The sequence below is a fragment of the Carettochelys insculpta genome, chromosome 5 (assembly GCF_033958435.1).
Source record: "Carettochelys insculpta isolate YL-2023 chromosome 5, ASM3395843v1, whole genome shotgun sequence".
Taxonomy (NCBI): Eukaryota; Metazoa; Chordata; order Testudines; family Carettochelyidae; genus Carettochelys; species Carettochelys insculpta.
Genome location: NC_134141.1, coordinates 398244 through 424726, shown reverse-complemented (window position 1 = coordinate 424726; position 26483 = coordinate 398244). Strand labels below are relative to the sequence as shown.

Genomic DNA, 26483 nt, shown 5'->3' with positions numbered 1-26483 from the left:
GAAAGTGCCTCTCCATAGCTGTTGCTGCTTCAGTGGGCACAGCCAGGGGACAGTGCGTATCCCCCAGCTGGGGAAAGTACAGATTCATCTGCCCCCTGCATTCCCCAGCCAGAGTGAGGAATGCAGCAAGCTGTGCACCTTCCCCTTGCTCCCTGATGAAGGGGAACAGCCAGTAATGTCTCTGTATGAACTGTGGCCAATGGGAGTGGTGGGGGTGGTACCAGCACAGAGCACTTCCCAGCAGTGAGCAGAAACATCTGTGCTCCCTGGGAGCTGTGCCAGGCAGGTGCCACCATCTCCAATCTCTTCCTGCACCACCCCACATGTCCAAACCCAGTACTCCCACCCCCACTCTGCTCCTGCACCCTACCACCTGCACACTCCACACCACCTTCTCCAGCCTGCATCCTTCCTGCCCAGACCACACCTCATCCTGCACCCTCCCTCCCACATCTCACACCCTTCTCCCGCATCTCCTTCCTTCCAGACCCTACAACCCCTACCTGCAGTCGATCCTGCACCATCCTTGCCACCCAGACAGCACACCCTCATCCCCATCCTGCACCTTCCTTCCTGCCCAGACCCTGCACTCCCCCCTTAGTCCAGTGCTGAACCATGCTTCCCACAAAGACCCCATACCCCACCCCCGTACCCATCTCCCTTCCAAACCCTGCACTGCCTCCCTCATCCTGCACCCTCCCCTCCCAGACCCCGCACCCTCACCCTGCATCCTTACCCTCAAGCCCACTCCCAAACACTGAACCCCTCATTGTTGGTCCCACCCCAACACCCAAGGGCCTCCACAAAACCCACTAGCCCTGGGCCCTGAGAAGAGTTAATCCAGCCATGGGGGTAAACCCTGAATCTTGGTGTCTCTTTGCCCTGCTGCCCCCTGCTCAGGACTGGAGCTTGAAAGGAGTGGATCTTCTCCCCTGCTTCTCATCTGGGGACCATATCCATGAGTTTTCTTCTCTCATTTGCGGACCAGACTGGGGAGGAGGGGTTGGAGGGTTTTTTCTAATTTGTGTTCCTGACTGATTTTTCAACACTCCACAACCCAGAAAAGACTCCAGGGTTTGTCTCTAAACAATACCACAGAAACACAAATAAGTAAGTTGTACACAGTAACTAAAGTCACAACCATCAAGGAGCAAGGACCTACTGGAATAGCAGAATTCTGCTGCAGGTTTGTGGTCCAGATTTCCGGGACAGACCGCTCTATCAACTGCAAAGTCTCTTCCAGGGCCTGCTGCAGCTGCCTGGCCTGTTCATCATAGCCAAAGAGCACAAGCCCCTTTAACAAGCTGTGTACTTCACCTGTGGGGAAGAGATCAGAGAGCCCCATCACAGCAAGCAGCCAAGTTCACTAAATGAGGTGCTGTTCTAGCACTGGGGACAGGGTGAGAGGAGCAATAGAACTAAGCTCCTGCTCTCAGCCCTGCTGCCAAGTGGGCTCAGCATGAGGGGAGCTCCCTTCACATTAGTACAGCCTACTGCATTTCAACCTGATTCTTTACACCTGCGAGCTGGGACTAATTTCTACTCCTCAGAATGGTGACAGCTGCAGAGGTTTGCACTAGCCAACTGATCAGGAATCCTGATTCTGGCTCCATACCTCCCTGGTGTCTCTAGGGAAGTGTCTGTTCTCCTCAGCAACCACCACCACTAACCCTGTGTCTCTCCTCCACCCCCTCAAAGATTTCAGCCAAAGCTACTTTTTGCAGCCCAAGCTCAGAAGTTTGCATCTGGCCTTAAGACTGCCACACAAACCAGATGATAGCTTGGCTCAGCAAGGGGGCCTTACCCTTTATGTTCTCAGTAGTGTGAATATTTTCTCTCAAGGCCTCCAGAAGGGCCATGTCCTCGAGAGGGCTACCTTCCTTCAGACTGTGCCGCTTGCGCTCTGCCTTGCGACGGTTCTTAGAGGATCGACTAGAAGGGAGGAATGTCCAATATCACCATGGGCAGTAGCTCAGGACAGAGCAGCCAGTGTTTTTAGTTCCTCTTACAAGAGGAAGTCATAATCCCCGCCCTACCCTCACCAGTGAAGCCTGCAAACAGATGTACCTTAATGTAGTATTGACACCTCTTCCTAAAATGGGCAAGATTCAAGTGAGCTGATGGCCAAGGCACAGGCTGAGGTGCTAGCTTCCCTCCTGTACCCACTGCCTACTGGGGGTGGCTGCCAAGAACTTGTCCTGAGGATGGGTCTGTTTGTGCTTTGGTGCTCCCTAGAACAGCCTCACAGCTGCTGTGCCAACTTCACTGGCAGCTGAACAGATCCAGCTGTTTGCATCACTGAAATGGTACTAAGTGGTTGGACTAGAGCAGAAACTCTGGCCCAGGCTTTGGGACTGCTTTCTTTGCAGCAATTTCTTCTTTTCAAATCAAGTTATAAAACTGCTAGTGCACTCTCATGTCTAAAACTGCAGACCCACAGCAATGAGAGTCCACCACTGCGTCAGTGTGCATAAGGAGTTAGAGTCACTTCTCATCCCCACTAATACAGCATGAAGAGATGCAATCTGGTTTATGGACAGGGACGTACGCAGATATCCTTGAGTTACTGTGTGAGTATTTGCTACTTGTTTCACTCGTCATCACCGTACTGCTGAGTTCAGAAATAAGGTCTGCCTCTGGACAATTCACTGTCTCATCATCTGCAAAACAGATTAACAAAAGTTATACCTTCTCCCAATTTCCAATGAAGGTGGAGGTCATTTTTCAAGTACCAGAGGGAAACAATACCAGTACAGTTACACTGAGAGCAAGTGATGCCAATGGGTTTTCCAAGGGAGGGACACAGGACATCCTAACGCAGAGCAGGTTTGGTCTGGAGAAGTCTGAACACCAGAGATAAAAAGGGGAATGGTCCTGTTCTCCATAATCTCCTTCTTTCCCTCCACAAGTTAATTAGATATGTTGCTCAAGGAACAGTCTTATATTGGACTCCTACTGCTGGACCATTCCCCAGCAGCAAAGGAGAGGCCCCCAACACAGCCTCCCTCAGGACACGGAAGAGATGAAAAGAACAGGCAAGACAGAGAGCCATGTAATTCATGGTGCTCATGAGGAAAATTCTGATCCTTATCCCCCTCCCAGACTTCACAGTGATCCTGATGTTTCAACAGCAAAGTCTAAGGGAACATACACTTAGCTTGGCTCTGATCATCCCCTGTATAAACATCGTGACTGCCATCTTGCAGTAGGACGAGGTTACTTACCTGTACAGTATCTTGAATTCAGAAAGTTTTGCTGCTGTGGGCTTTCCACTGAAGGATGTGCACAAGCCTATAAGCTCTTGACCAGAGGCAGTAAAGCAGTATCTGCAGGCCTGCCAGAGGAGCTCCTCATGCACCCACACAAGGGCACCTAGGGAGGTTTGGACTTATTGCCACTCAGTTCCTTCTAAACCACGAAGTCAACCACACCACTCTTACTTTGTTGGTTGACATAATACACTGATGCCCTGTTGGCCAGCAAAAACACCAAGTCGTCCCGTGGCACCTTACAGACTAACAGATTTTTTGCACCATAAACTTTTGTGGGCAAAGACCCATTTGGTCATCTGCATCTGATGAAGCTGGTCTTTGCCCACGAAACCTTATGCCCAGAAAAATCTGTTAGTCTATAAAGTTCCACAGGACTTCTCATTTTTATGGATACAGACTAACACGGCTATCCCGCTGATGACTGTTGTCCAGCATTATCCTTACAAGGTGACCCTGTAGGTCAAGAAGGAAGTGTTGATGAGCACAGCAGATGGCTCTTGGTACAAAGGTGTTACGTGAGGCATAATCTCTTGTGAAGGAAAGTGCCTGAAGTTGTGGCCATTAAGCCCAAAAGAGAGGAGTCCAATGTGAGGATTTTTCAAGGTGGACAGTGTGAATGAGAGGTTTCTCTTGCAGCCTTGCCAATTCAGGATGCGGAGCTAAAGGGACCACTGGCCTAATCTATTATAGTCATTCTTATGTTCCTAAGGGAAAACATCTTCACTGGTGCATTTAGGAATTCACTAAGACACCACTAGTTGATGACACCAGAGAAGCTGCATCAGTTCAGAAACGTACCCAATAGCCCTTGGCAGGCCTGCTCCTTCAGCTCTCGAACTACCAGGAGGCGTTTTCTGTGGCGAATAAACGTTGTTTTCTGAGAGTCGAGAAACACCAAATAATTCTTCTGGGCTGTGTGAGAGATCAGAAGGTGTAAAAGAGGCCAGGCAGGCATTAGGTTCAGACTAAAGATAAAAAAGCACATTCTAAAATTTAAAACTCTTTTCCAAATCCCGCTGGAAAGCAATGCTATTTTTAGAATGTACTGCGTTAAGTTTTCTGAAGCCTAGAAGCCCAGCACAGCAGGTAGATAGAATTCAAAGCTTAAAAAAGCCAGCAATGGCTTAAAGGTAGGTGGCGAAACCCAGAATGCTAAAGGCAGCCATGCGCCCAATCTGGAGTTTAGAAATTGAACTCGAGACTCCTGTTTGTAAGGCTTGTGGCCAGAGTACTCAGAACCCTTCTTCTAATCCCCCTTCATTAAGATGGTTCAGGAAAACAGAGCACCTACCTCCCATCCCAACACCAGGAGAAGACAACAGTATCAGCCCAGCCTTCCTTTAACCCTCAGAGGAGAAGAGGGAAGGTTAAAGCACCCTGAATAAACTCCTTCACAGAGGAGCTCCATGTAGTGACAGCTTTGTCAAAGCACTTCCTTTACTAACCAATAACAGTGCTACTTTTCCAGTCTGACACCCCCTCACACATAAAATCCCATCACTTAGCACTGCCATGGGGGTGGAATTTTGCCACTGATCTGAAGGAAGACAAGATTGAAGGTGGTCATCCATTTGTAACTAGGCAGAGCCACTGAAACACCTTCCAAAATTTTTCTGATGCCAGGTCTCATAACATTCCCTGGGACTCCATTATGAACAAGCAGAGAGCCCCACATATCCAAAAGCACAGAAATGCTTCACAGTAATGTGAGACTCACCTTCTAGGATGGCAGGTTTAAAGTTGGTCTCCAGAATGTCTAGTCTGTTGTATTTGTGAATCTGAGGAAAAAGCAATGAGGAAGTGGTGAGTTCTCTCTGGAGACAGACACACAGTCTCACACTAAGAATATTTTAGGAGTTAGTACTTTGGAATGTCCTTACTAGTCTCAGGGCTTCTTCCCAGACTGCCCCTTCTAGGAGCAGAAGCACTGCCTCTTCATAGTCCTGGGAACCAAAGACAAAGGAAGTAATGGCTATTGTGCTACAATCAGGCATTACCTCTGGCATAAAGTATTGGGCTTGTGGGCAGCAACCTCTCAAGCTCAGATGCCATCGTGACTGGATTGCATTGAGTGCCACAAAATCCTGTCTGAATCCAATTTAGCTTATGTACAGCATAATATTTTAACCCTAAGTTTTGTTGAATTTCTCCTGTGCTTTTCTCCCTGCTATCTTAAACCCAGTCTGCAATGCCAGGGCCAGTATCTCTCCTGGGTACACATTCACTCCACAGGCAAGTGAGAACAGACTGGTTTTAAGTTCCTTATAAACACAAGGCAAAAATCACAGAATCACAGGGCTGGAAGGGACCTCAGGAGGTTATCTAGTGCAGCCCCCTGCTTCAAGCAGGATCAACCTGCACTAAGTCATCCCAGCCAGGACCTTGTCCAGCTGGGACTTAAAAACCTCAAGTCAAACCAAGTCAAAAAATCACATCAATGTAAACATTTGTACAAGCGTGATCTAAACTAAAATACATCTAATATCAGTGTTCTCTGAAAGCTATCACAAAGCAGACTTGGATATGTTCCTTTCAGGACTCTTGGCAGCCAAGTAAAATTTATCAAACTCAGCTCAAATGTACCAATAAATCTCCTCCATAAACATCTGGGAACATGCCACAAACTTTATTCTGTTCTATAGCTTCTACTTAGCTTCTACTCAGCCAACATCTGTTCTTTGACCAGACATCACCATCTGACATACGCAGTGTTTACAAGTTGTGAGAGAGCCAAGAATAAGCACAGGCAGAATTCAAGGCATCACAACCCAAACCCTCCAACATTCCTTAGAGCATAAAGAAATCTGTGAGCTTCTTCACTAGCTGGTGCTATGCTGCCATATCCACCTCATCTGCTTGGGTTGGCTAATGCACAGTTCAGCGAGCGTAAAGAAAAATGCTTATGGTTAAAGATGTCTGCTCAAGGACACAGTGCATTCCTCATTCCAGGTTCAAGTTTCAAACAGGATAAAGCCATCAATAAGCAGCAGCAGAAATTCTAGAGTTCCTTCCATCATGAGACTGTATTAGTCTCCCACACTTCTTTCAACATTTCCATGGAGCTTCGCTCAACCCACCACTTCATACCTGGAGACATGGAAGCAGAAAAACAAAAACACCTTCTGAAAAGTCACATCAAGTGTGTGGAAGAGTTGAGACTTCAATGTAGACCTTCATGTTCCCAGCACTTGCGCTCTAGGGAGCAGCTATTCACACTGAAGTACAGAACAACAGCAGTGCGACAACTTGAATGCCAGAGTGCCAGGCCAACACTGGCAGAATGTGTTACTCATGTATTGCCTTGGCTTGCTCCCCAGAGAAGTGCTGGTGGCTCCATCCACCTTTATTTGCTTGCACCCAGCACCATCCTGGTGTCACCGGCCTAGATTTAACCCACCCCTCCACTCCAGCTCCTCAATTCCAGTTTGGTTCATGTATTTGCTAGAGAGGTACACATGAGCAGTGAGGGGACATAAGCCCTGGGTAAAGAGATTGGGTATGAGGGCAGGCAGAAGAGTGTCACCAGGGTTTGCAGTACCTGTGCATACTGCTCTAGGAGCATGGCTGCCTCAGCATGTTTCCTCTGTTCAACGAGTTTCCCTACAAGAGAAGGGCAGAAGTAAACATTTCAGGAATAGCTGAAGTTGGGTCCAGACAAGAGACCTGATCTAAAAGTGGAGAATGCACATCATTGGGGCTAATGAACCTGTAGTGTCTGTCTGTAGAATACATGTGTTCACTAACAATAATTCCTGTGGCTTGCTGAAGAAACCCTGTTTGCATCCATCTTTCCTATGCCTGGTAGGTGGAGAGACACAGCACGAACACATGTGCACACCTAAGTAAAAGCAAATAGAGATTTCCTTTCATTTAAACTTGAGACATATCTTTAAGATTTTGCTCATACATAACTTGCCCCCGTCATCCCACAGCCCACCTGATATCTGCAGGAACAGTCATCCCTTTTCTGCTCAGCAGGAGATCATCTTCAAGGTAAGAAATGGGCATAAAGGACAGAGAGGAAAGGCAGCCGTGCTGCAAGATTTCTCAGCAGCTTCTCCCTTTCATCTTTGTCAGTAATAATCACGTAAATGACAGAAGCAGACAAAGGGGCCAATTGAGACTGGGGCCCCATGATATTTGTTGCACCACAAAGAGCCTGAAGTCTGCACAGACAACTGGAGGGAGACGAAATGGAAAAGATAAGAAATGACTTCCCCGAGATCGCACAACGGAGCAGGGACCAGAACCCTCCTGATCCTCAACCAAGTGCCCTGCCCCAGGTCACTCTATCCAGTTAAGCTCTTCAGAAAGCTGTTTAGAAAACGAACAGCTTCTAGTAAGTCATTGATTTTAATGCTTGAAGAGGCCACAGTGATCATCTTGCCTGCCATCCACGTAATACAGACCATAGGACTTGCCCAGATAAATTCCTCAATTAACTCCCAACTGAACTGAAAACATTTCTTTTAGAGCTGGTTTAAAGTTGCCAGTGATGGAAAAGACAGCATGCCTCTTGGTAAGGTCAGATTAACTGATGGACCTTTTGGCACTGATTCTGTGAAAGAAAACTCTTTGGATGGTTATTCCGTCATTGTTAACAATGTATACCTTACTTCCTATCTGGATTTGTCCAGGTCCATCTTCCCACCACTGGATCTGTCAGACATCTTGTCTGACAGAGTAAAGTTCATCCCCATCACAAGCCTGTTCCTCATGCAGGGAGATGCATTACATCACCCTTTAATTTCCAAGGAACAGCAACTAACGAAAGAGCAGGCACACAGGAGCCATGGAAACCAGCAGAAAGGAGAGTTCACCAGAGTCATGCTGCCTCGCTGGAGCTAACCCCATCGAATCACAACATGCAGGCTTACATCTACCTACCCTGGAGGGGAAGAGGGGAGGGGCTGCAAGGGAGTCATTTTGGTCACACTGTGAGCAGGGAAGAGAGAAACAGATAGCACTGGGACTATCTGCCCCAATAACACATCAGTGGGTCTATTTCTAGAACAGGAGTCCCCAGACTGTTGATTGTCAATTCCTCCCTCCCACTCCCAACAAGCCAGGAGATTGGCCAGGGCTGGGGGTGGGGGTGTGCCTGAAAGCAGCCAGGCCTGTGGGCCAGGTGCAGCTCTGCTCTCAGACTTGCCCCCGGCAGCCAAGGCTGGTGTAGGGCCAGGAGTGGAGCTGTGCAGAGGTCATGAAGGGGGCCAGATATGGGGATAACCTGGGGGGGCAGGACTGGAGCAAGGCTGGATGGCACTCCATCCCTGCTCGTGGCACTGGCTCAAATGTTGTTGCGCCCACTTCCCCCAGATGTTCTATACCCCCCAAGAGGGCATCTCTCACATTTTTGGGACCTCTGTTCTAGAACCAATAGCCTTTTCACTCACAAGTAGTCCTATATGTGGAGATACATGGCACAACACTAAGAGGCCTGGACGTGACATGGGCCTTCACTGCTGCAGAACTGTGTAAAAAAAAAACAAACTCAGTTACTCAACTTTGTAACTGTTGTTTTTCAAGATATGTTGCTTATCTATGTTCAAGTTAGATGGTCATGCCCCATGTCTATGGCTGCTGGAAAGTTTTACCTTACCTGCTACCTGTCCAGTCAGATGTGGAGGACCCTGGAGTGATGCCGATGTGGCATTCTATGTATGACCCTGCCAAACCAACTGCCCCGTAGTTCCTTCTTGATGGTTATTCCAACAGTGGGAAGAAGGGTGAGTATCGAATAGATATGAGCAACACATCTCAAACTATAACAGTTACAAAGGTGAGTAACTTTTTTCTTCTATAAGGGCTTGCTGGTATCTATTCAAGTTAGGTGATTCACAAGCCTTACTTAGGAAGAGGTGTCAGAGTCAAGGCATGGCTGACTCAACCACAGAAGCCCCAAAGGCCGCACCATGTCTGGACTGCTGCATAATAGCATAGTGCAGGGTTTCCCAAACTATGTATCATTGGGACCCAGTTTTTTTCAGTACCTTTTTCACAGTCCAAAAATATAAACACATATAAAAGAAACAATGAAAAATGAATACATTTTCACTGTTTATTATTTATTCACAATAATAATAGTACATAACAACATAAATCTTGATATAAAATATTTAAGTGCTTAACTTACCTTAATTACAATTTAACCAGTAGAATTTTAACAGTTGTCAAGTTTATTTATAACTTAATGGCTATGTCTACGCTAGCCCCAAACTTCGAAATGGCCATGCAAATGGCCATTTCGAAGTTTACTAATGAAGCGCTGAAATACATATTCAGCGCTTCATTAGCATGCGGGCGGCTGCGGCACTTCGAAATTGACGCGCCTTGCCGCCGCGTGGCTCGTCCCGACGGGGCTCCTTTGTGAAAGGACCCCGCCTACTTCGAAGTCCCCTTATTCCCATGAGCTGATGGGAATAAATATAGAAATAGATTGGATGTTGAACTGGATTTGAGAATAAAACTTCCTTCTTTTGCTCCTGAAATAAATTTGCTATGTGATGCAAAACAACATCACCTTTCCCATTAATTCTCTTTTTAGTTATTTGAATGCCAGAAAGTGCACATTTAATAAATGACATATTCAACTCATTGGCCATGTCTACACTAGCCCCAAACTTCGAAATGGCCACGCAAATGGCCATTTCGAAGTTTACTAATGAAGCACTGAAATACATATTCATACATATATGAAGCGCTTTACTAATGAAGCGCTGAAATACATATAGCATGCGGGTGGCTATTCCCATGAGCTGATGGGAATAAGGGGACTTCGAAGTAGGCGGGGTCCTTTCAAAAAGGAGCCCCGTTGGGACGAGCCGCGTGGCAGCGAGGCGCATCAATTTCGAAGTGCCGCAGCCGCCCGCATGCTAATGAAGCGCTGAATATGTATTTCAGCGCTTCATTAGTAAACTTCGAAATGGCCATTTGCGTGGCCATTTCGAAGTTTGGGGCTAGTGTAGACATGGCCAATGAGTTGAATATGTCATTTATTAAATGTGCACTTTCTGGCATTCAAATAACTAAAAAGAGAATTAATGGGAAAGGTGATGTTGTTTTGCATCACATAGCAAATTTATTTCAGGAGCAAAAGAACGAAGTTTTATTCTCAAATCCGGTTCAACATCCAATCTATTTCTATATTTATTTATGAAGAAAACCAAAGATGAGAAACTAGTTTCAAACTTATATGCCATGACAAAAGGCATTAAGAATTTGACTGCTTTCTCAGATGAATATTCGCATTTATTTCTACATCTCAACCAAAAATCAATCAAGGAGAGTTTATCAAACTTCGCATTTCAGGCAGTTAAGAAACTTCAATTAAGCCACTTCTGATGCATTCAATTGTAATATTTCTTCATTTTCAGTATCAACAGTAAACGGCTTCTTAATCCACATTTTACTGGTGTCAACTGAAGGAAAATATTCATTAAAGTTTGATGTTAGCCCCAAGAGATGTTCTGATTGCTGCAGAAATCGCATCTGAGATATTAGTTTCAGCATATTTTTCTTGTAATTCAGTTAAAGTACAAAAAGATTTAAAGTTTCTCTTGTTAACTCATTGTGCCCATGAACGAAGTTTTTTAATTGTTGCTTCAACTTTTTGGTGAACTTTGAAAATATTAATTTTAGTGCTTTGTAAATTCAGACTTAAAGTTATTTAAAAAGATAAAATGTGTCACATAAATAAGCCACCATTGTTAACCAATCAAATTCTTTAAACCTGTCTTTAAATTTAAATATAACATCTTTTGCCAATGGAGCTGTTGCTCCAAGAACAATAAAACGTCATCCTTCATTTCAAAGAGTTGTTTCAAAATGTTTCCTTTAGATAGCCATTGAACCCCACAGTGTAGTAAGAGATGCTCATTGTCACTTCCTAAGTCTTTGCACAAAGCAGTAAAGATTCCAGAATGCAAAGAATGAGATTTTATATAATTTATAAACTTCACGTTCTGGAAGAGTGGAACTCAAAGGTGATGGGATAGTCTTCATTGCTAGTGCCTCTCTGTGAATACTACAACGCACCCATGCATAGTCTGCTGCTACAGCTCGAATCCGCGGGACAAGCCCAGTGCGAGACCATACCATTGATCGAGTTCCATCACTGCTCAGTCCTACACATTTGTTTCCAATCAACATTGCTCTGACTAATAAAATTGATTAGCTTAAAAATTTTGTTAGCCATTGTTCTCGCTCGAAGTGATTTACAAAATAAGAGATCTTCTTAAATGGAGCTTTCATTATCATATCTAACAAAACATCAAATTGGCAGTGTCTGCTATATCAGTGCTTTCATCCACTTGTAAATGCAAAAAAAATGACTACTCTGTATTTGACGTATGAGAGTTTCCTCAATATTTTTTGCCATATCTTTAATTCTGTTTCACTGTATTGCCGGATAAAAGACAGCAAACCCAACTGATTTTTTTTTGTCCACAAATACAGGATGTAATAATATGCAATGCAGGAAGTATTAACTTTTACCAACAGTATGTGGATAACCTGTCTCAACTACTAGTTTTGAAGCTTCATATGAAGCCAACAGAATGTTTCACGCACTCACTGGATAGTGCTGCGTGACAGGTTACACATAATGGTAAGTGATTATAAAACCAAATGTCAAATAGTTGTCTGAATACTTGTGGGCCCAAGAACTTTTTAATCTTCTTATTCTCACTTGTATTAGGCTGCACATAGTTCAAACGTTTGCTAGTTGTATTTCCAGTCATGTTATTCAGCCATTTATTCATATTGAAGAGGAAAACGAGAGAGTATTTCATTGAAAATAAACAAAGAAAACGTAAGTTATCCTAAAAAGATGTACATGTTGTCACACTGCGCAGAAACAGACTTCTGTGACATGTGACACAAAAACCAATGACAGGCTCAGCTGCACGACAGAGTGCGTGCAGCACGTGGGAAAATAGGAAATTCGCCAAATTAATAAAATCACACGCAATAATCTGAATACTTGCGAGCACCTGCTGCTTCCCTGGGGCTCTGAGGAAGGCACGCCAGCAGCCACCCCTTCCCCGGGGCTCCAAGGGAGGCATGCCGGCAGCCACCCCTTCCCTGGGGCTGCAAGGCAGGGACCGGTTTTGGGATGTAGACCACACTTTGGGAAATGCCGGCATAGTGTGTTGTGAGGACCAAAGTTGCAACAAGACAGACTTCCTGGAGAGGAACATGAACTAGGAATGTAGGTTCAAGAAGCCTGAGCCCACGAAGAATGCACCAAAATAGGCAGCAGAGTAACCTTAGTGAGGTCATAGCCCACATGTATGCAGGACATAATCCAGGAAGAAATATGATGTAACGAAATAGGTACCACCTTCATACAATCAGCGATTGCCACAAAGAGCTTCAAGGATTTGCAGAACAGCTTGGCCCTCCTGATATAAAAGGCCAGTGCTCACATCACATTAGGGAGTACAGTTTTTGCTCCTGCAGGGAGCTATGAGGTTTTGGATAGAAAACAGGAAGGAAATAGTCCTGGACAGTATGAAAGCTAGAAATTACTTTAGGGAGGAAAGCTGGATGGGAGCAGTTGAACATTGTCTTTAAGGAAAATAGTGTGTAGCAGGGCTCTGACTTGAGGGCCTGGAGCTCATACACCTTTCTGGCAGAAGTGATGGCCACCAGGAAGGTTACCTTCCAGAAGAGGTAAACGAGTGAACGTGTAGCCAAGAATTCAAAGGGGACCCATCAGCACGAGGAGGACCAGCTTAAGAACATAAGAACGGCCATACGGGGTCAGACCAAAGGTCCATTCAGCCCAGCATCCCATCTGCCGACAGTGGCCAATGCCAGGTGCCCCAGAGAAAGAGAACAGAAGACAATGATCAAGTGATTTATCTCCTGCCATCCATCTCCTGCCCTTGTTCTGAAGGCCAGGGCACCATACTTTATCCCTGGCTAATAGCCATTTATGGACCTAACCTGCAAAAATTTATCAAGCTGTTTTTTAAACCCTAATAGAGTCCTGGCCTTCACAGCCTCCTCCGGCAAGGAGTTCCACAGGTTGACTGTGCACTGTGTGAAGAAAAATTTCCTTTTATTAGTTTTGAACCTACTACCCATCAATTTCATTTGGTGTCCCCTAGTTCTTGTATTATGGGCAAAGGTAAATAATTTTTCTATATTCACTTTCTCCACACCATTCATGATTTTATATACCTCTATCATATCGCCCTTCAATCGCCTCTTTTACAAACTGAAAAGTCCCAGTCTCTCTAGCCTCTCCCCATATGGGACCCGTTCCAAGCCCCTAATCATCTTAGTCGCCCTTTTCTGAACCTTTTCTAATGCCAATATATCTTTTTTGAGGTGAGGAGACCACATCTGCACGCAGTACTCAAGATGTGGGCGTACCATAGTTTTATATAGGGGAAGTATGATATCTTTTGTCTTATTATCGATCCCTTTTTTAATAATTCCTAACATCCTATTTGCTTTACTAACTGCCGCTGCACACTGCGTGGATGTCTTCAGAGAACTATCCACTATAACTCCAAGATCCCTTTCCTGATCTGTTGTAGCTAAATTTGACCCCATCATATAGTACGTATAATTTGGGTTATTTTTTTCCAACATGCATTACCTTACACTTACCCACATTAAATTTCATTTGCCATTTTGCTGCCCAATCACTCAGTTTCCTGAGATCTTTTCGTAGTTCTTCACAATCTGTTTTGGTTTTGACTGTCCTGAACAACTTGGTGTCATCTGCAAACTTTGCCACCTCACTGCTTACCTCATTTTCTAGATCATTGATGAATAAGTTGAACAGGATCGGTCCCAGGACTGACCCCTGGGGAACACCACTAGTTACCCTCCTCCATTGTGAAAATTTACCATTTATTCCCACCCTTTGTTTTCTGTCTTTTAACCAATTCCCGATCCATGAAAGGATCTTTCCTCCTATCCCATGACCGCCTAATTTACATAAAAGCCTTTGGTGTGGGACCGTGTCAAAGGCTTTCTGAAAATCTAGGTATATTATGTCCACTGGGTGCCCGTTGTCCGCATGTTTATTAACCCCTTCAAAGAATTCTAATACATTAGTTAGACACGACTTCCCTCTGCAGAAACCATGCTGACTTTTGCCCAACAATTCGTGCTCTTCTACGTGCCTTGCAATTTTATTCTTTACTAGTGTTTCTACTAATTTGCCTGGTACTGATGTTAAACTTATCGGTCTATAATTGCCAGGGTCTCCTCTAGAGCCTTTTTTAAATATTGGCGTTATATTGGCCGTCTTCCAGTCATTTGATACCAAAGTGGATTTAAAGGATAGGTTACAAAGCACTGTTAATAACTCCGCAATTTCACATTTGAGTTCTTTCAGAACCCTTGGGTGAATACCGTCTGGTCCTGGAGACTTGTTACTATTCAGCTTATCAATTAACTCTAAAACCTCCTCTAATGTCACTTCAATCTGAGAGAGTTCCTCAGATTTGTCACCTAAAAAGGCTGGCTCAGATTTAGGAACCTCTGTAACATCCTCAGCCGTGAAGACTGAAGCAAAGAAATCATTTAATCGCTCCGCAATGGCACTGTCTTCCTTGATCGCTCCTTTTATATCTTTATCGTCCAAGGGCCCCACTGCTTTTTAGCGGGCTTCCTGCTTCTAATGTATTTAAAAAACATTTTACTATCGTTTTTTGAATTTTTGGCTAGCTGTTCCTCAAAATCTTTTTTGGCTTTTCTTACTACATTATGACACTTAATTTGGGAGTGTTTATGTTCCTTTCTATTTTCCTCACTAGGATTTGACTTCCACTTTTTAAAAGCTGCCCTTTTCTCTCTCACTGCCTTTTTAACATGGCTGTTTAGCCATGGTGGTTCTTTGTTAGGTCTCTTACTGTGTTTTTTTATTTGGGGTATACATTTAAGTTGGGCCTCTAGTATGGTGTCTTTAAACAGTTTCCATGCAGCTTCCAGGGATTTTAGTTTAGTTACTCTACCTTTTAGTTTCTGTTTTATTAGCTTCCTCATTTTAGTGTAATTCCCCTTTTTGAAATTAAATGCCAGAGTGTTTGACCGCTGCGGTGTTCTTCCCAACACAGGAATATTAAAAGTTATTATATTGTGGTCACTGTTTCCAAGCGGTCCAGTAACAGTTACCTCTTGGACCAGATCCTGCGTTCCAGTCAAGACTAGATTGAGAATTGACTCTCCCCTTGTGGGTTCCTGTACTAGCTGCTCCAAGAAGCAGTCATTTAAGGCATCAAGAAATTTAATCTCTGAATCCCGTCCTGAGGTGACATGCACCCAATCAATATGGGGATAATTGAAATCTCCTATTATTACTGTGTTTTTTATTTTGATAACCTCTCTAATCTCCCTTAACATTTCAGCATCACTATCACTGTCCTGGTTAGGTGGTCGGTAATATATTCCTAATGCCATATTCATATTAGAGGAATGAATTGTTATCCATAATGATTCTATGGAACATTTTGATTCCTTTAGGATTTTTGCTTCATTTGATTCTATATTATCCTTCACATATAGTACCACTCCGCCACCCGCACGACCTGTTCTGTCTTTCCGATATAATTTATATCCCGGTATGATAGTGTCCCACTGATTGTCCTCATTCCACCATGTTTCTGAGATGCCTATTATGTCAACTTCCTCCTTTGATATGAGGTATTCCAGTTCACCCATCTTATTAGACAGACTCCTAGCATTTGTGTAAAAGCACGTTAAAAAACTACCACTATTTATATGTCCGCCTTTCACAGACGCGTTGGATTTTTTTATATGCGACTGTTTCACATCTGATCTTGCCCATATATTATTTCCCACGTTCCCTATCTGACTAACTTCTAGGGAATCCCTATCTATGGAGCCTCGTGTAAGAGAAGTCTCCGTCCGATCCAGGTGCTCCCCCACACCAATCGGCTTTCCCCCACCTCTTAGTTTAAAAACTGCTCTACGACCTTTTTAATGTTTAATGCCAGCAGTCTGGATCCACCTTGATTTAGGTGGAGCCCATCATTCCTGTCTAGGCTCCCCCTACCCCAAAAGTGTCCCCAGTTCCTAATAAATCTAAACCCCTCTTCCCTACACCATCGTCTCATCCACGCATTGAGACTCTGAAGTTCTGCCTGTCTATCTGGCCCTGCGCGTGGAACTGGAAGCATTTCAGAGAATGCCACCATAGATGTTCTGGATTTCAGTCTCTTTCCTAGTAACCTAAATTTGGCCTCCAGAACATCTCTTCTACCCTTCCCTATGTCATTGGTACCAACATGTACCACGACCACCGGCTCCTCCCCAGCACTGCCCATAAGTCTGTCTAGATGCCTCGAGAGATCCGCAACCTTCGCACCAGGCAGGCAAGTCACCATACGGTTCTCCCGGTCATCACAAATCCAACTATCTATATTTCTAATGATCGAATCCCCCACTACTAAAACCTGCTTCTTCCTAACAGCTGGTGCTCCCTCCCCCGGAGAAGTATCCTCGGCGCGAGAGGATACAATAGCACCCTCTGGAAGGACCATCCCAACTATGGGATGGTTTCCCTCTGCTCCCATTGACTGCTCTCCTTCCCTGAGCCTTTCATCCTCCGTAACAGCATCAGGACTGTCAGATTGGAGGTGGGACAGCCCTACTATGTCCCGGAAAGTCTCATCAACAAACACCTCTGCCTTCCTTAGCTCCTCCAGTTCAGCCACCCTGGCCTCCAAAGCATGCACTCGGTCTCTGAGGGCCAGGAGCTCCTTGCATCGAGCGCACACATACGCCACCCGCCCACAGGGTAGGTAGTCATATATACTGCACTCGACACAATAAACAGGATAGCCCCCACTCTGCTGCTGGGCTTCTGCCTCCATTTCCTACTCTAATTATATATGAGGGGTTAATTAAATGTTTCAGATAGAGGTTGTTATAAAGGATTTAAGTTTAAGGGCAATAGAAGTCACTGGCTCCCTCCAAGCTCTCCCTCTCAACTCCTCTCTCAAAACTCCCTCCTGTTAGCACGCACCCTGTTCGCGAGCACCCGGTCGCAAAGCTCCCTGGTCGCTTACTAGCGGGCTTTAAGTGCTCGGCCTCCCTGATAGCTCCTCCCTCTGCCTACAGCTTAGCCAATCAGCACACGGTGTTTCAATTCAAACCTAATCAAGACTCACAGCTTCCAACTGCCTGCCTGAGCACACGGCCTTTCAAACAAACACTCAGCTCAGCACTCCAATCTCCAAACAAACAAACAAACACAAGCCCAAAACCCCCAAACACAAGCAGCCACTTACCCCAAGGTGCTTTAGTTTGCTCCTTCCTTCTCCTCCTCCAGGAGAGCCTCTCAAAACTCCCTCCTGTTAGCACGCACCCTGTTCGTGAGCACCCGGTCGCAAAGCTTAAGGTCCCAAGCCAGAACTGGGCAGCATAGCAGCGGGCAAAGACAATCCGTACCCTTGAAAAAACGCCCAACCGGGGCCTTGTGAATATGGAAAGAGAAGCTACTCACTTGTGTAGTAACGATGGTTCTTTGAGATGTGTCCCCATGGGTGCTCCACATTAGATGACAGGCTTGCCCCGACGCCGCAGATTGGAAATTTCCAGCTGTATCTCGTCGGGTCGTGCATGCGCTGATGTGCGTCAGTCCTTTGCATGCTTTCGGTCACGTGCGCGATCCGGTCCATGCCAGTTCCTCAATCAACCGCCCCGGATGCTCCTGAAAGAGACAAAGCAGAACTCCGAAGCGGGGAGGAATGGGTGGGTAGTGGAGCACCCACGGGGAAACATCTCAAAGAACCATTGTTACTACACAAGTGAGTAACTTCTCTTTCTTCTTCAAGTGGTCCCCGTGGGTGCTCCACATTAGGTGACTACCCAGCAGTGGCCCCAAAAATGGAGGTGAGTACCAGATTTTGTGCGTAGCTTGCCCTTGAAAGGACTGCAGCCGAGAGATGCATATCCTCATCCAACACCCAGTGCGTTGCACAGTGTTTGGCAAAAGTGTCGTAGGATGACATGTCGCTGCTCTGCAGATGTCTTTTAATGCGACTCCTTTGAAGAAGGCCGTCGATGTTGCCATCGCTTTAGTGGAGGGAGCCCTGGGTGGAGCTAGTAGAGAGGTCTTATGGAGCTCATAGCACAGTTTTATGCAGGATACAATGTTGTTTGAAATTCTTTGTGAGGATAGGCCTGCCTTCCCCTTTCGATCCGGGTGCAATAGACACCAGGAGTCTGTCCGTTTTTCGGAAGGGCTTAGTTCTGTCTACATAGAAAGCCGAGGAGCTCCTCACATCGAGTAAATGCAGCCGCATTTCCTTACTAGAGGTATGCGGTTTCGGATAAAATGAAGGTAAAACTATTGGTTCTTTAATGTGGAACTCTGAGGCAATCTTGGGGATGAAGGCCGGGTATAATCATACAATCACCGCCTCCTTTGAAAAGATCGTATAGGGTGGCGTTGCCATTACTGCTGCTAGTTTGCCCACCCTGCAGGCTGATTTAATTGCGAGAAGAAAAGCTGTTTTTATGGTAAGTAGCCAGAGGCGTACCGTGGCCAGTGGTTCAAAGGGGGGGTCTAGACAGTGTGTCTAGGACCAAGTCCAAGCTCCATGAAGGCGATAACCGTTTCCGCGGGGGGTATAGGTTCGCCATACTGAGTACCCAGGAAGCACTTAGAGAGGCCAGAAGAACAGTACAGCAGACAGCCAGGCGCTGTACCAACAACCACTGGCTCCAGATATGCAGCAACATCCAGACCTGTGCTGACTTTGGTAATCTCAGAGGAACGTATGAGGGTATGAAGAAGGCATTAGGACCCACCCAAAACAAGATGGCACCTCTGAAATCCAAATCTGGTGAAGTCATTGCTGACAAAGCCAAATAGATGGGTTGAGCACTACTCTGAGCTGTACTCACGCGAGAACGTCGTGGTTGACGCAGCCCTCGATGCCGTCGAGCTCCTACCAGTAATGGACGAACGGGATCAAGAACTGACTGTGGATGAACTGAAGAGAGCCATTGACAGCATTGCAGCAGGAAAGGCCCCTGGTCAGGATGGTATACCACCAGAGGTAATCAAATGTGCCACGGACACACTCCTGGAACCCCTACATGAGCTACTGTGCCTGTGCTGGAAAGAGACTGAGGTTCCACAGGATATGCGCGACGCTAACATTGTAACGTTGTATAAGAACAAAGGAGACAGAAGCGACTGCAACAACTACTGCGGAATCTCCCTCCGAAGCATCACTGGTAAACTGTTCGCTCGTGTCATCCTTGGCACACTCCAGAAGATTGCTGAGAGGGTGTACCCCGAATCGCAGTGCAGATTCTGCGCAGCGAGGTCTACCGTTGACATGGTCTTCTCTCTAAGGCAGCTGCAGGAGAAGTGCAGGGAGCAGAGAAAGCCACTCTACATAGCCTTCATCGACCTGACCAAGGCCTTTGACTTGGTCAGCAGGGATGGTCTGTTCAAACTGCTCCACAAGATAGGCTGTCCTCCACGGTTACTCAAGATGATCCAGTCGTTCCACAAAGACATGAGAGGAACCATCCAATAAGATGGCGCATTATCGGATGCTTTCAGAATCAGGAGCAGTGTCAAACAAGGATGCGTGCTTGCTCCGACATTGTTCGGGATCTTCTTCGCACTCCTCCTGAAGCATGCCTTTGGATCTTCAACAGAGGGCATCTTGCTGCACACAAGATCTGATGAGAAACTGTTTAACCTCGCAAGGCTGAAAGCTAAGTCTAAGGTGCGAGAAGTCCTCATCAGAGACATGCTGTTCGCAGACGATGCTGCTGTAGCGTCTCACACAGAAGACCAGCTTCAAAAACTGCTGGATCGGTTCTCCAAAGCGTGCAAGGACTTTGGGCTTACCATCAGCCTAAAGAAGACAAACGTACTCGGTCAGGATGTTGCTGAATCCCCATCAATCAGCATTGACAAAGAGAAGTTACTCACCGTAGTAACGGTGGTTCTTCGAGATGTGTCCCCGTGGGTGCTCCACCATAGGTGACGGCTTGGCCGGCGCCGCAGATCGGATCTTCCAAGCAGTTTCTGCCGGACCGCGCATGCACCGGTACGCGCCGCTCCCTGGCGCGCTCCTGGCCATGTGCGCGATCCGGTCCCCGCCAGTTCCTCGACCAACCGCCTCGGTTGCCCCTGCAAAACACTAACAGAGATCCGAAGCGGGGAGGATGGGCGGGAAGTGGAGCACCCACGGGGACACATCTCGAAGAACCACCGTTACTACGGTGAGTAACTTCTCTTTCTTCTTCGAGTGTCCCCGTGGGTGCTCCACCATAGGTGACTACCCAGCAGTAACCCAGATAGGTGGTGGGTAATCGGATTATGTGCAGCTGGTCCCCGAGAGGACCGCTGCAGAGAGACGGGTATCCTCTTGGAATACCCTGTGAAGGGCGTAATGTTTGGCGAACGTGTCGTAGGATGACCAGGTCGCCGCTCTGCAAATGTCTTTCAATGCAACGCCCTTGAAAAAGGCTGTTGATGCTGCCACCGCCCTGGTGGAATGAGCCCTGGGAGTGGCCGACAAAGGAGTCTTTCTGAGCTCGTAGCACATTTTTATGCAGGATACAATGTGCTTTGAGATTCTCTGCGATGAGAGACCTTCTCCTTTAGATTTGGGAGCGAGGGAGACCAGGAGTCTATCCGATTTTCGGAAGGACTTGGTCCTGTCTACGTAGAAGGCTAGCGCCCTCCTCACATCCAGGAGGTGTAGGCGCGCCTCTTCGCTGGAGTTATGAGGCTTTGGATAGAACGAGGGTAGAACAATAGGTTCATTGATGTGAAACTCGGAAGAAACTTTGGGAACAAAGGCTGGATGCAGCCGTATGGTTACCGCCTCCTTGGAAAAGACAGTGCAGGGTGGCGTTGCCATGACTGCCGCAAGCTCGCTCACCCGACGGGCTGACGTAATTGCAAGAAGAAAGGTCGTCTTTACTGTAAGGAGGCGAAGGGGAACCGTGGCCAAGGGCTCGAACGGTGGTCCCATGAGTGTGGTAAGCACCAGGTCCAAGCTCCACGAAGGTGGAATCGGTTTCCGAGGGGGGTATAGGTTTACCAACCCTTTGAGGAACCTGGTAACCATAGGGTGGGCGAACACCGTGTGCCCTCCCTCCTCATGTCTGAACGCCGAGATGGCGGCCAGGTGGACCTTTAACGAGGATAGCGAGAGTCCTGCTCTCTTGAGGTCCAGTAAATACTCTAGAATTGTAGGTATAGGCACCGAAAGGGGGGCCAGCTGCTTGGTAGAACACCAAGCCATGAAGCGAGTCCATTTTTGTTTGTAGGTTTTCCTAGTGGAAGTCCTCCTGCTACTTTCTAGGACTTGCTGTACTTCCACTGTGCATGTGCTCTCTAGGGAGCTGAGCCATGGATTAGCCACGCTTGCAGTCGCAGGCTTTGGGGGTGCGGATGCACTATGGACCCCTGGGCTTGCGTGAGCAGGTCCGGCGCCACCGGAAGAGGCATCGGTGGGCGGTCCGACAGGCGCAGGAGTAGGGGGAACCATGGTTGGCGATCCCATGTTGGGACTATCAGGATCATCCGAGCCTTGTCTCTCCTGGCTTTTTGCAGAACCTTGTGGATCAGCACTGCGGGGGGAAACGCGTAAAGCAGGGGGCCTCCCCACGGGATCGCGAACGCGTCCCCCAGGGACCCCCGGCCCAGCCCTGCTCTGGAGGAGAATCGTGGGCACTGTTTGTTGTGCTGAGTGGCAAACAGATCTATTTGGGGAAACCCCCATGCGTGGAAAATAGGCCGTAGTAGATCGGGACGGATCTGCCACTCGTGGGTGAGCGCAAAACGTCTGCTCAACTGGTCTGCCTTCACGTTGTGCGTGCCCGGCAAGTAGGAGGCTCTCAGGATTATATCGTGGGCGATGCACCAGTTCCATAGGCGGATTGCTTCCGCGCATAAGGTACGGGATCGAGCTCCTCCTTGCCTGTTTATGTAAAACATGGTGGAGGTATTGTCTGTACTGATCCCGACGACTTTGCCTTGTATACGGTCTCGAAAGTGTTTGCAGGCGTTGAACACTGCTCTGAGCTCTAAAACATTGATATGCAGAGACTGTTCCGTGGGTGACCACAGTCCTTGAGCCACCTCTTCGCCCATGTGCGCTCCCCACCCTATGAGGGAGGCATCCGTAGTGAGGAAAACCGATATTTGCGGCTGATGGAAGGGTACCCCTGTTAGCAAGTTCCCGGGGTTTACCCACCATTGCAGGGATTCGCGCACCCCAGGTGGGGGCGACACCACCCTGTGAACGGTGTGTACTGCCGGCTTGTATACACTTGCCAGCCAATGTTGCATGCCGCGCATGTGCAACCTGGCGTTCTGTACCACAAACGTAGCCGCTGCCATGTGGCCCAGCAGCTGCAAGCACGTCAAGACCGGCACCGTAGGGCTGAAGGTGATGACCTGCACGAGGGAACCGATGGCTCGAAAGCGAGCCTCTGGAAGGTATACTCTCGCCGAGACTGAGTTTATGCGAGCCCCTATGAACTCTATGTCCTGTGAGGGGTCTATCTTTGATTTTGCCATATTGATAACCAGGCCAAGTGCGGAGAACGTGTTTGCTGTGACGCGTATCATGCGGAGAACCTCCCTTTTCGAGGTCCCTTTGAGCAGGCAGTCGTCCAGATACGGGAAAATAAACACCCCCTGTCTGTGCAGGTAGGCTGACACCACTGCCAAGGTCTTGGTGAAGACTCTGGGGGCCGAGGAAAGGCCAAACGGTAGGACCTTGTATTGGAAGTGTTCGTTGCCCACCATGAACCGGAGAAAACGTCGGTGAGCCGGATGAATGGTTATGTGGAAGTACGCGTCTTGTAGATCGAGGGCTGCGAACCAGTCTCCATCGTCCAGTGCTGTAAGGATGGAGGCAATAGTGATCATCCGAAAACGTTGCTTGCGCAGATACCTGTTGAGGCCACGAAGGTCTAAGATGGGCCTCCAGCCTCCTGTTTTTTTCTCCGTCAGGAAATACCGAGAGTAGAACCCTTTCCCTTGCAGTTGCTCCGGCACCTTTTCCACCGCCCCTATGAACTCTAGGTGGGCCACCTCCTGCCTGAGCCTGGCTACATGGGAGGCCTCCTGGGGGTGGGGCTTGGGCGGGGGTCGCGGCGGCGGGAGCGACTGGAAGGGGATGGCGTACCCCGTGGCTATGATCTCCAGCACCCATTTGTCTGTGGTGATCCTTTGCCACTGGTCGTAGAATGGTCGGAGGCGATGGTGAAAAAGTCGTTTCGGATGATCTTGTGCAATGGTGGTGATGGCGCAGCCCTGGATTTGTATGTCAAACTTGTGGCCTTTGGCCCCGCCCCGAGGACGTACGGCCCTGTTGTGAGCGTCGCCTGGGGGTTCTGTACTGCTGGTGCTGCTGATGTCGCCCTTGCTCGTAACCCCTGTGATACTGGGGGCGCTGTTGCTGGTATTGGTACCGCCTTTGCTGTGGGTAGTACCTTTTCTTTGAGTATGGAGGGGTGTAAATCCCCAGGGTCCTGAGTGTGGCTCTTGAGTCTTTACTGGAATGAAGGACCGAGTCAGTTGATTCAGCAAACAGCTTCTGCAAGTCGAAGGGAAGGTCGATTATCTTCGCCTGCAGATCTCTCGGTATGCCCGAGGTCTGGAGCCAGGACTCCCGTCGCATCACCACTGCAGTTGCTGTGGAACGTGCTGCCGTGTCCGCAACGTCCAAAGCAATCTGAACTTCCATCCTCGCAGCCGCGTAGCCCTCTTGCACTATGGCCTTGAGGACCGGCTTTTTGTCCTCTGGAAGCGAGTCCATGAGGGAAGTTAATCTGGCATAGTTGTCGAAATTATGGTTCGCCAAGTGCGCTGCATAATTTGCCATTCGCAAGGTTAAAGTGGAGGAGGAGTAGACCTTTCTGCCGAACAGCTCTAGCTTCTTGGCATCTCTGTCCATTCCCCCTGTTTTAAATTGAGATGTTTTTAATCTTTGCTGCGAGGACTCCACCACCAAGGAGTTTGGCTGGGGGTGGCTAAACAAGAACTCCATGCCCTTCGCCGGCACGAAGTATTTCTTATCCGCTCTCTTTTGGACAGGCGGAATAGTTGCCGGGGTCTGCCATATGGTAGTGGCGGACTCCAAGATCGCTTCATCAAGCGGGATTGCTACTCTGGAGGAGGCCGGGGAGCTCAAATTTTTAAGGAGCTTATGATGTTTCTCTTGCACTTGTGCTGTCTGGATGCCTTGCGTGAAAGCTACCCTCTTAAACAGCTCCTGAAACTGTTTGAGATCGTCCTTGGGATGGACGTCCCCTAAGGCCGTGGCCTCATCCGGGGAGGAAAACGAGGAACCGCTGGGGTACATTTCTTTGGACCCTTCCGGTTCTTGATGGTGATGGTGCGCCCTCTCGCTGGAGGTTTGCGAGGGAAAATCTCGTGAGTCCACGGCCAGCCCCCCCTGGGATGCTTGAGTCTCCGTCCCCGATCGCGATTGCCCTCGGGGGTACGAGGTAATATGTGGGGATCTCCCCCTGGTAGATTGCCGATGGTGTCCATGCCCCGCGTGGAAGGGACGACCATGGTAGTATAGGCACTGTTCCTGGGAAGGTGACCTTGACCATTCCCTTTGCACGTACCCTGTGTGTCTGGGAGAGGGGGATTGTCGAGACACTGGAGAGAGCGATTTTGCATAATAGTCCAGCGATTCAAATCCCAGGAAGGGCGAGGGTGGTGCCAGCCATGGGGAGGCTGATTGCAGGAAAGGAGAAGGGGGCTCCGGGTAGGCTAGGGGGGGCCCCTGCCTTCTGGTTGGAGTCTGCAACATGAGCGGAGGGCTGTGAGAGAAGAGCTCCACAGCCCTGTCTGGAGAGGGGCTGCAATGCCTCCTCTTGTGTGCAGCCTTCCCCCTCCCTTGAGGAGGTAACTCCGCCCCCTGATGGGCGGGGGATCCCGGCCCCGTCGGCACCGTGCTAGGCACGCTCGAGGGCGGTGCCACACGTGCGGAGTCCTTGTGCGCCTGCAGGCTACGTGCCTGCGCGCCCTGCACCGCCGGTTCCCCGGGGATCGGTGCCGCTGTCTGCGGTGCCGCTGGTACCGGCGCTTGCTTAGCCGCCGCCCTGCCTGCGGTGCGGGGCGGCTGGCTGATCATCGGAGGCTGAGCCGCTTCCACGTGGCTCTCCGTGCCGCCGCCGATCAGCTGTTGCTGCGGCTGGGGGCTGCTCGCTCCTCCCGTCCCGCTCACTGTTGCTGCCGGCAGGGATCGGGTTGGAGAAACTTTCCTCCGTTTTTGCGCTGATGGAGTGAGGGAGGCAGCTTTCCTTCTAAGGGCCCCGGAGGGTCCCTCCTGCTGCGGCCGCTCCGGCACGTCTGGCTGGAGGGCCTTGTCAAGAAGCAGCAGTTTAATTCTCATCTCCCTGTCTCTCCGTGCTCTGGTCGTTAACTTTGCACAGAAGGCGCATTTTTGTGCCACATGGGACTCCCCCAGGCACCTTATGCATAGACTGTGCCCATCGGACACTGGCATCGCCTCTCGGCAGGACTCACATTTTTTAAAGCCTGAGGCGGACATTGTTGGTGAGTCTTTGAGTTTGCTTGTGGGTACTTAGCACTTCTTTGTGCTGTTTCCCCGTCCGATGGCCTGCCTCCGCAGGAGGGCTGATGGCCCTAGCTCCCGGCCTCCGGCGCTGGTTACTGGGACTGGCTTGAGCTGTCCCTCCGTAGCTTGTTTGTTGTTTGTTTTTTTTTTTTTTTTTTTTTTGCAAAATAACAACCGGTTACTTATGGTATCCTAAGAACTGAAAAACTTTAAAGAGAAAAACAAATAAAGTCGTTGAATACGCTATGTGGCTTTAGCCTAGTCGGATTCCGTCTGCAGCCGACGGCGGTTGAGAGGAACTGGCGGGGACCGGATCGCGCACATGGCCAGGAGCGCGCCAGGGAGCGGCGCGTACCGGCGCATGCGCGGTCCGGCAGAAACTGCTTGGAAGATCCGATCTGCGGCGCCGGCCAAGCCGTCACCTATGGTGGAGCACCCACGGGGACACTCGAAGAAGAACTATACGTTAGAGGTCGTCCACGAGTTCGTTTACCTCGGGTCCACCATCACTGACACCCTGTCGTTGGACACTGAGCTAAATAGGAGGATCAGAAAAGCAGCCACAACCCTGTCCAGACTCAGCAAGAGAGTGTGGAACAACAACAAGCTGTACACTCACACCAAAATGCAAGTCTACAGA

General features: G+C 48.3%; 1 protein-coding gene across 4 annotated transcripts in view; it reads right to left on the bottom strand.

The window, feature by feature from the left end:
- Window positions 1–26483, bottom strand: part of ELP1 (elongator acetyltransferase complex subunit 1) — a 167001-nt gene that overhangs the window by 6781 nt on the left and 133737 nt on the right. For 3 of the 4 annotated variants that reach the window (XM_074994466.1, XM_074994465.1, XM_074994468.1), the window contains 7 exons: window positions 6811–6872; window positions 5153–5215; window positions 4990–5050; window positions 4071–4184; window positions 2549–2660; window positions 1805–1932; window positions 1163–1317 (listed from right to left, as the gene is read on the bottom strand). In XM_074994466.1, the coding sequence (XP_074850567.1) occupies window positions 1163–1317; window positions 1805–1932; window positions 2549–2660; window positions 4071–4184; window positions 4990–5050; window positions 5153–5215; window positions 6811–6872 (695 nt within the window). Of the gene's footprint in view, window positions 1–1162; window positions 1318–1804; window positions 1933–2548; window positions 2661–4070; window positions 4185–4989; window positions 5051–5152; window positions 5216–6810; window positions 6873–26483 lie in introns of those variants that run through there. The other variant, XM_074994467.1, reaches the window with a different exon arrangement.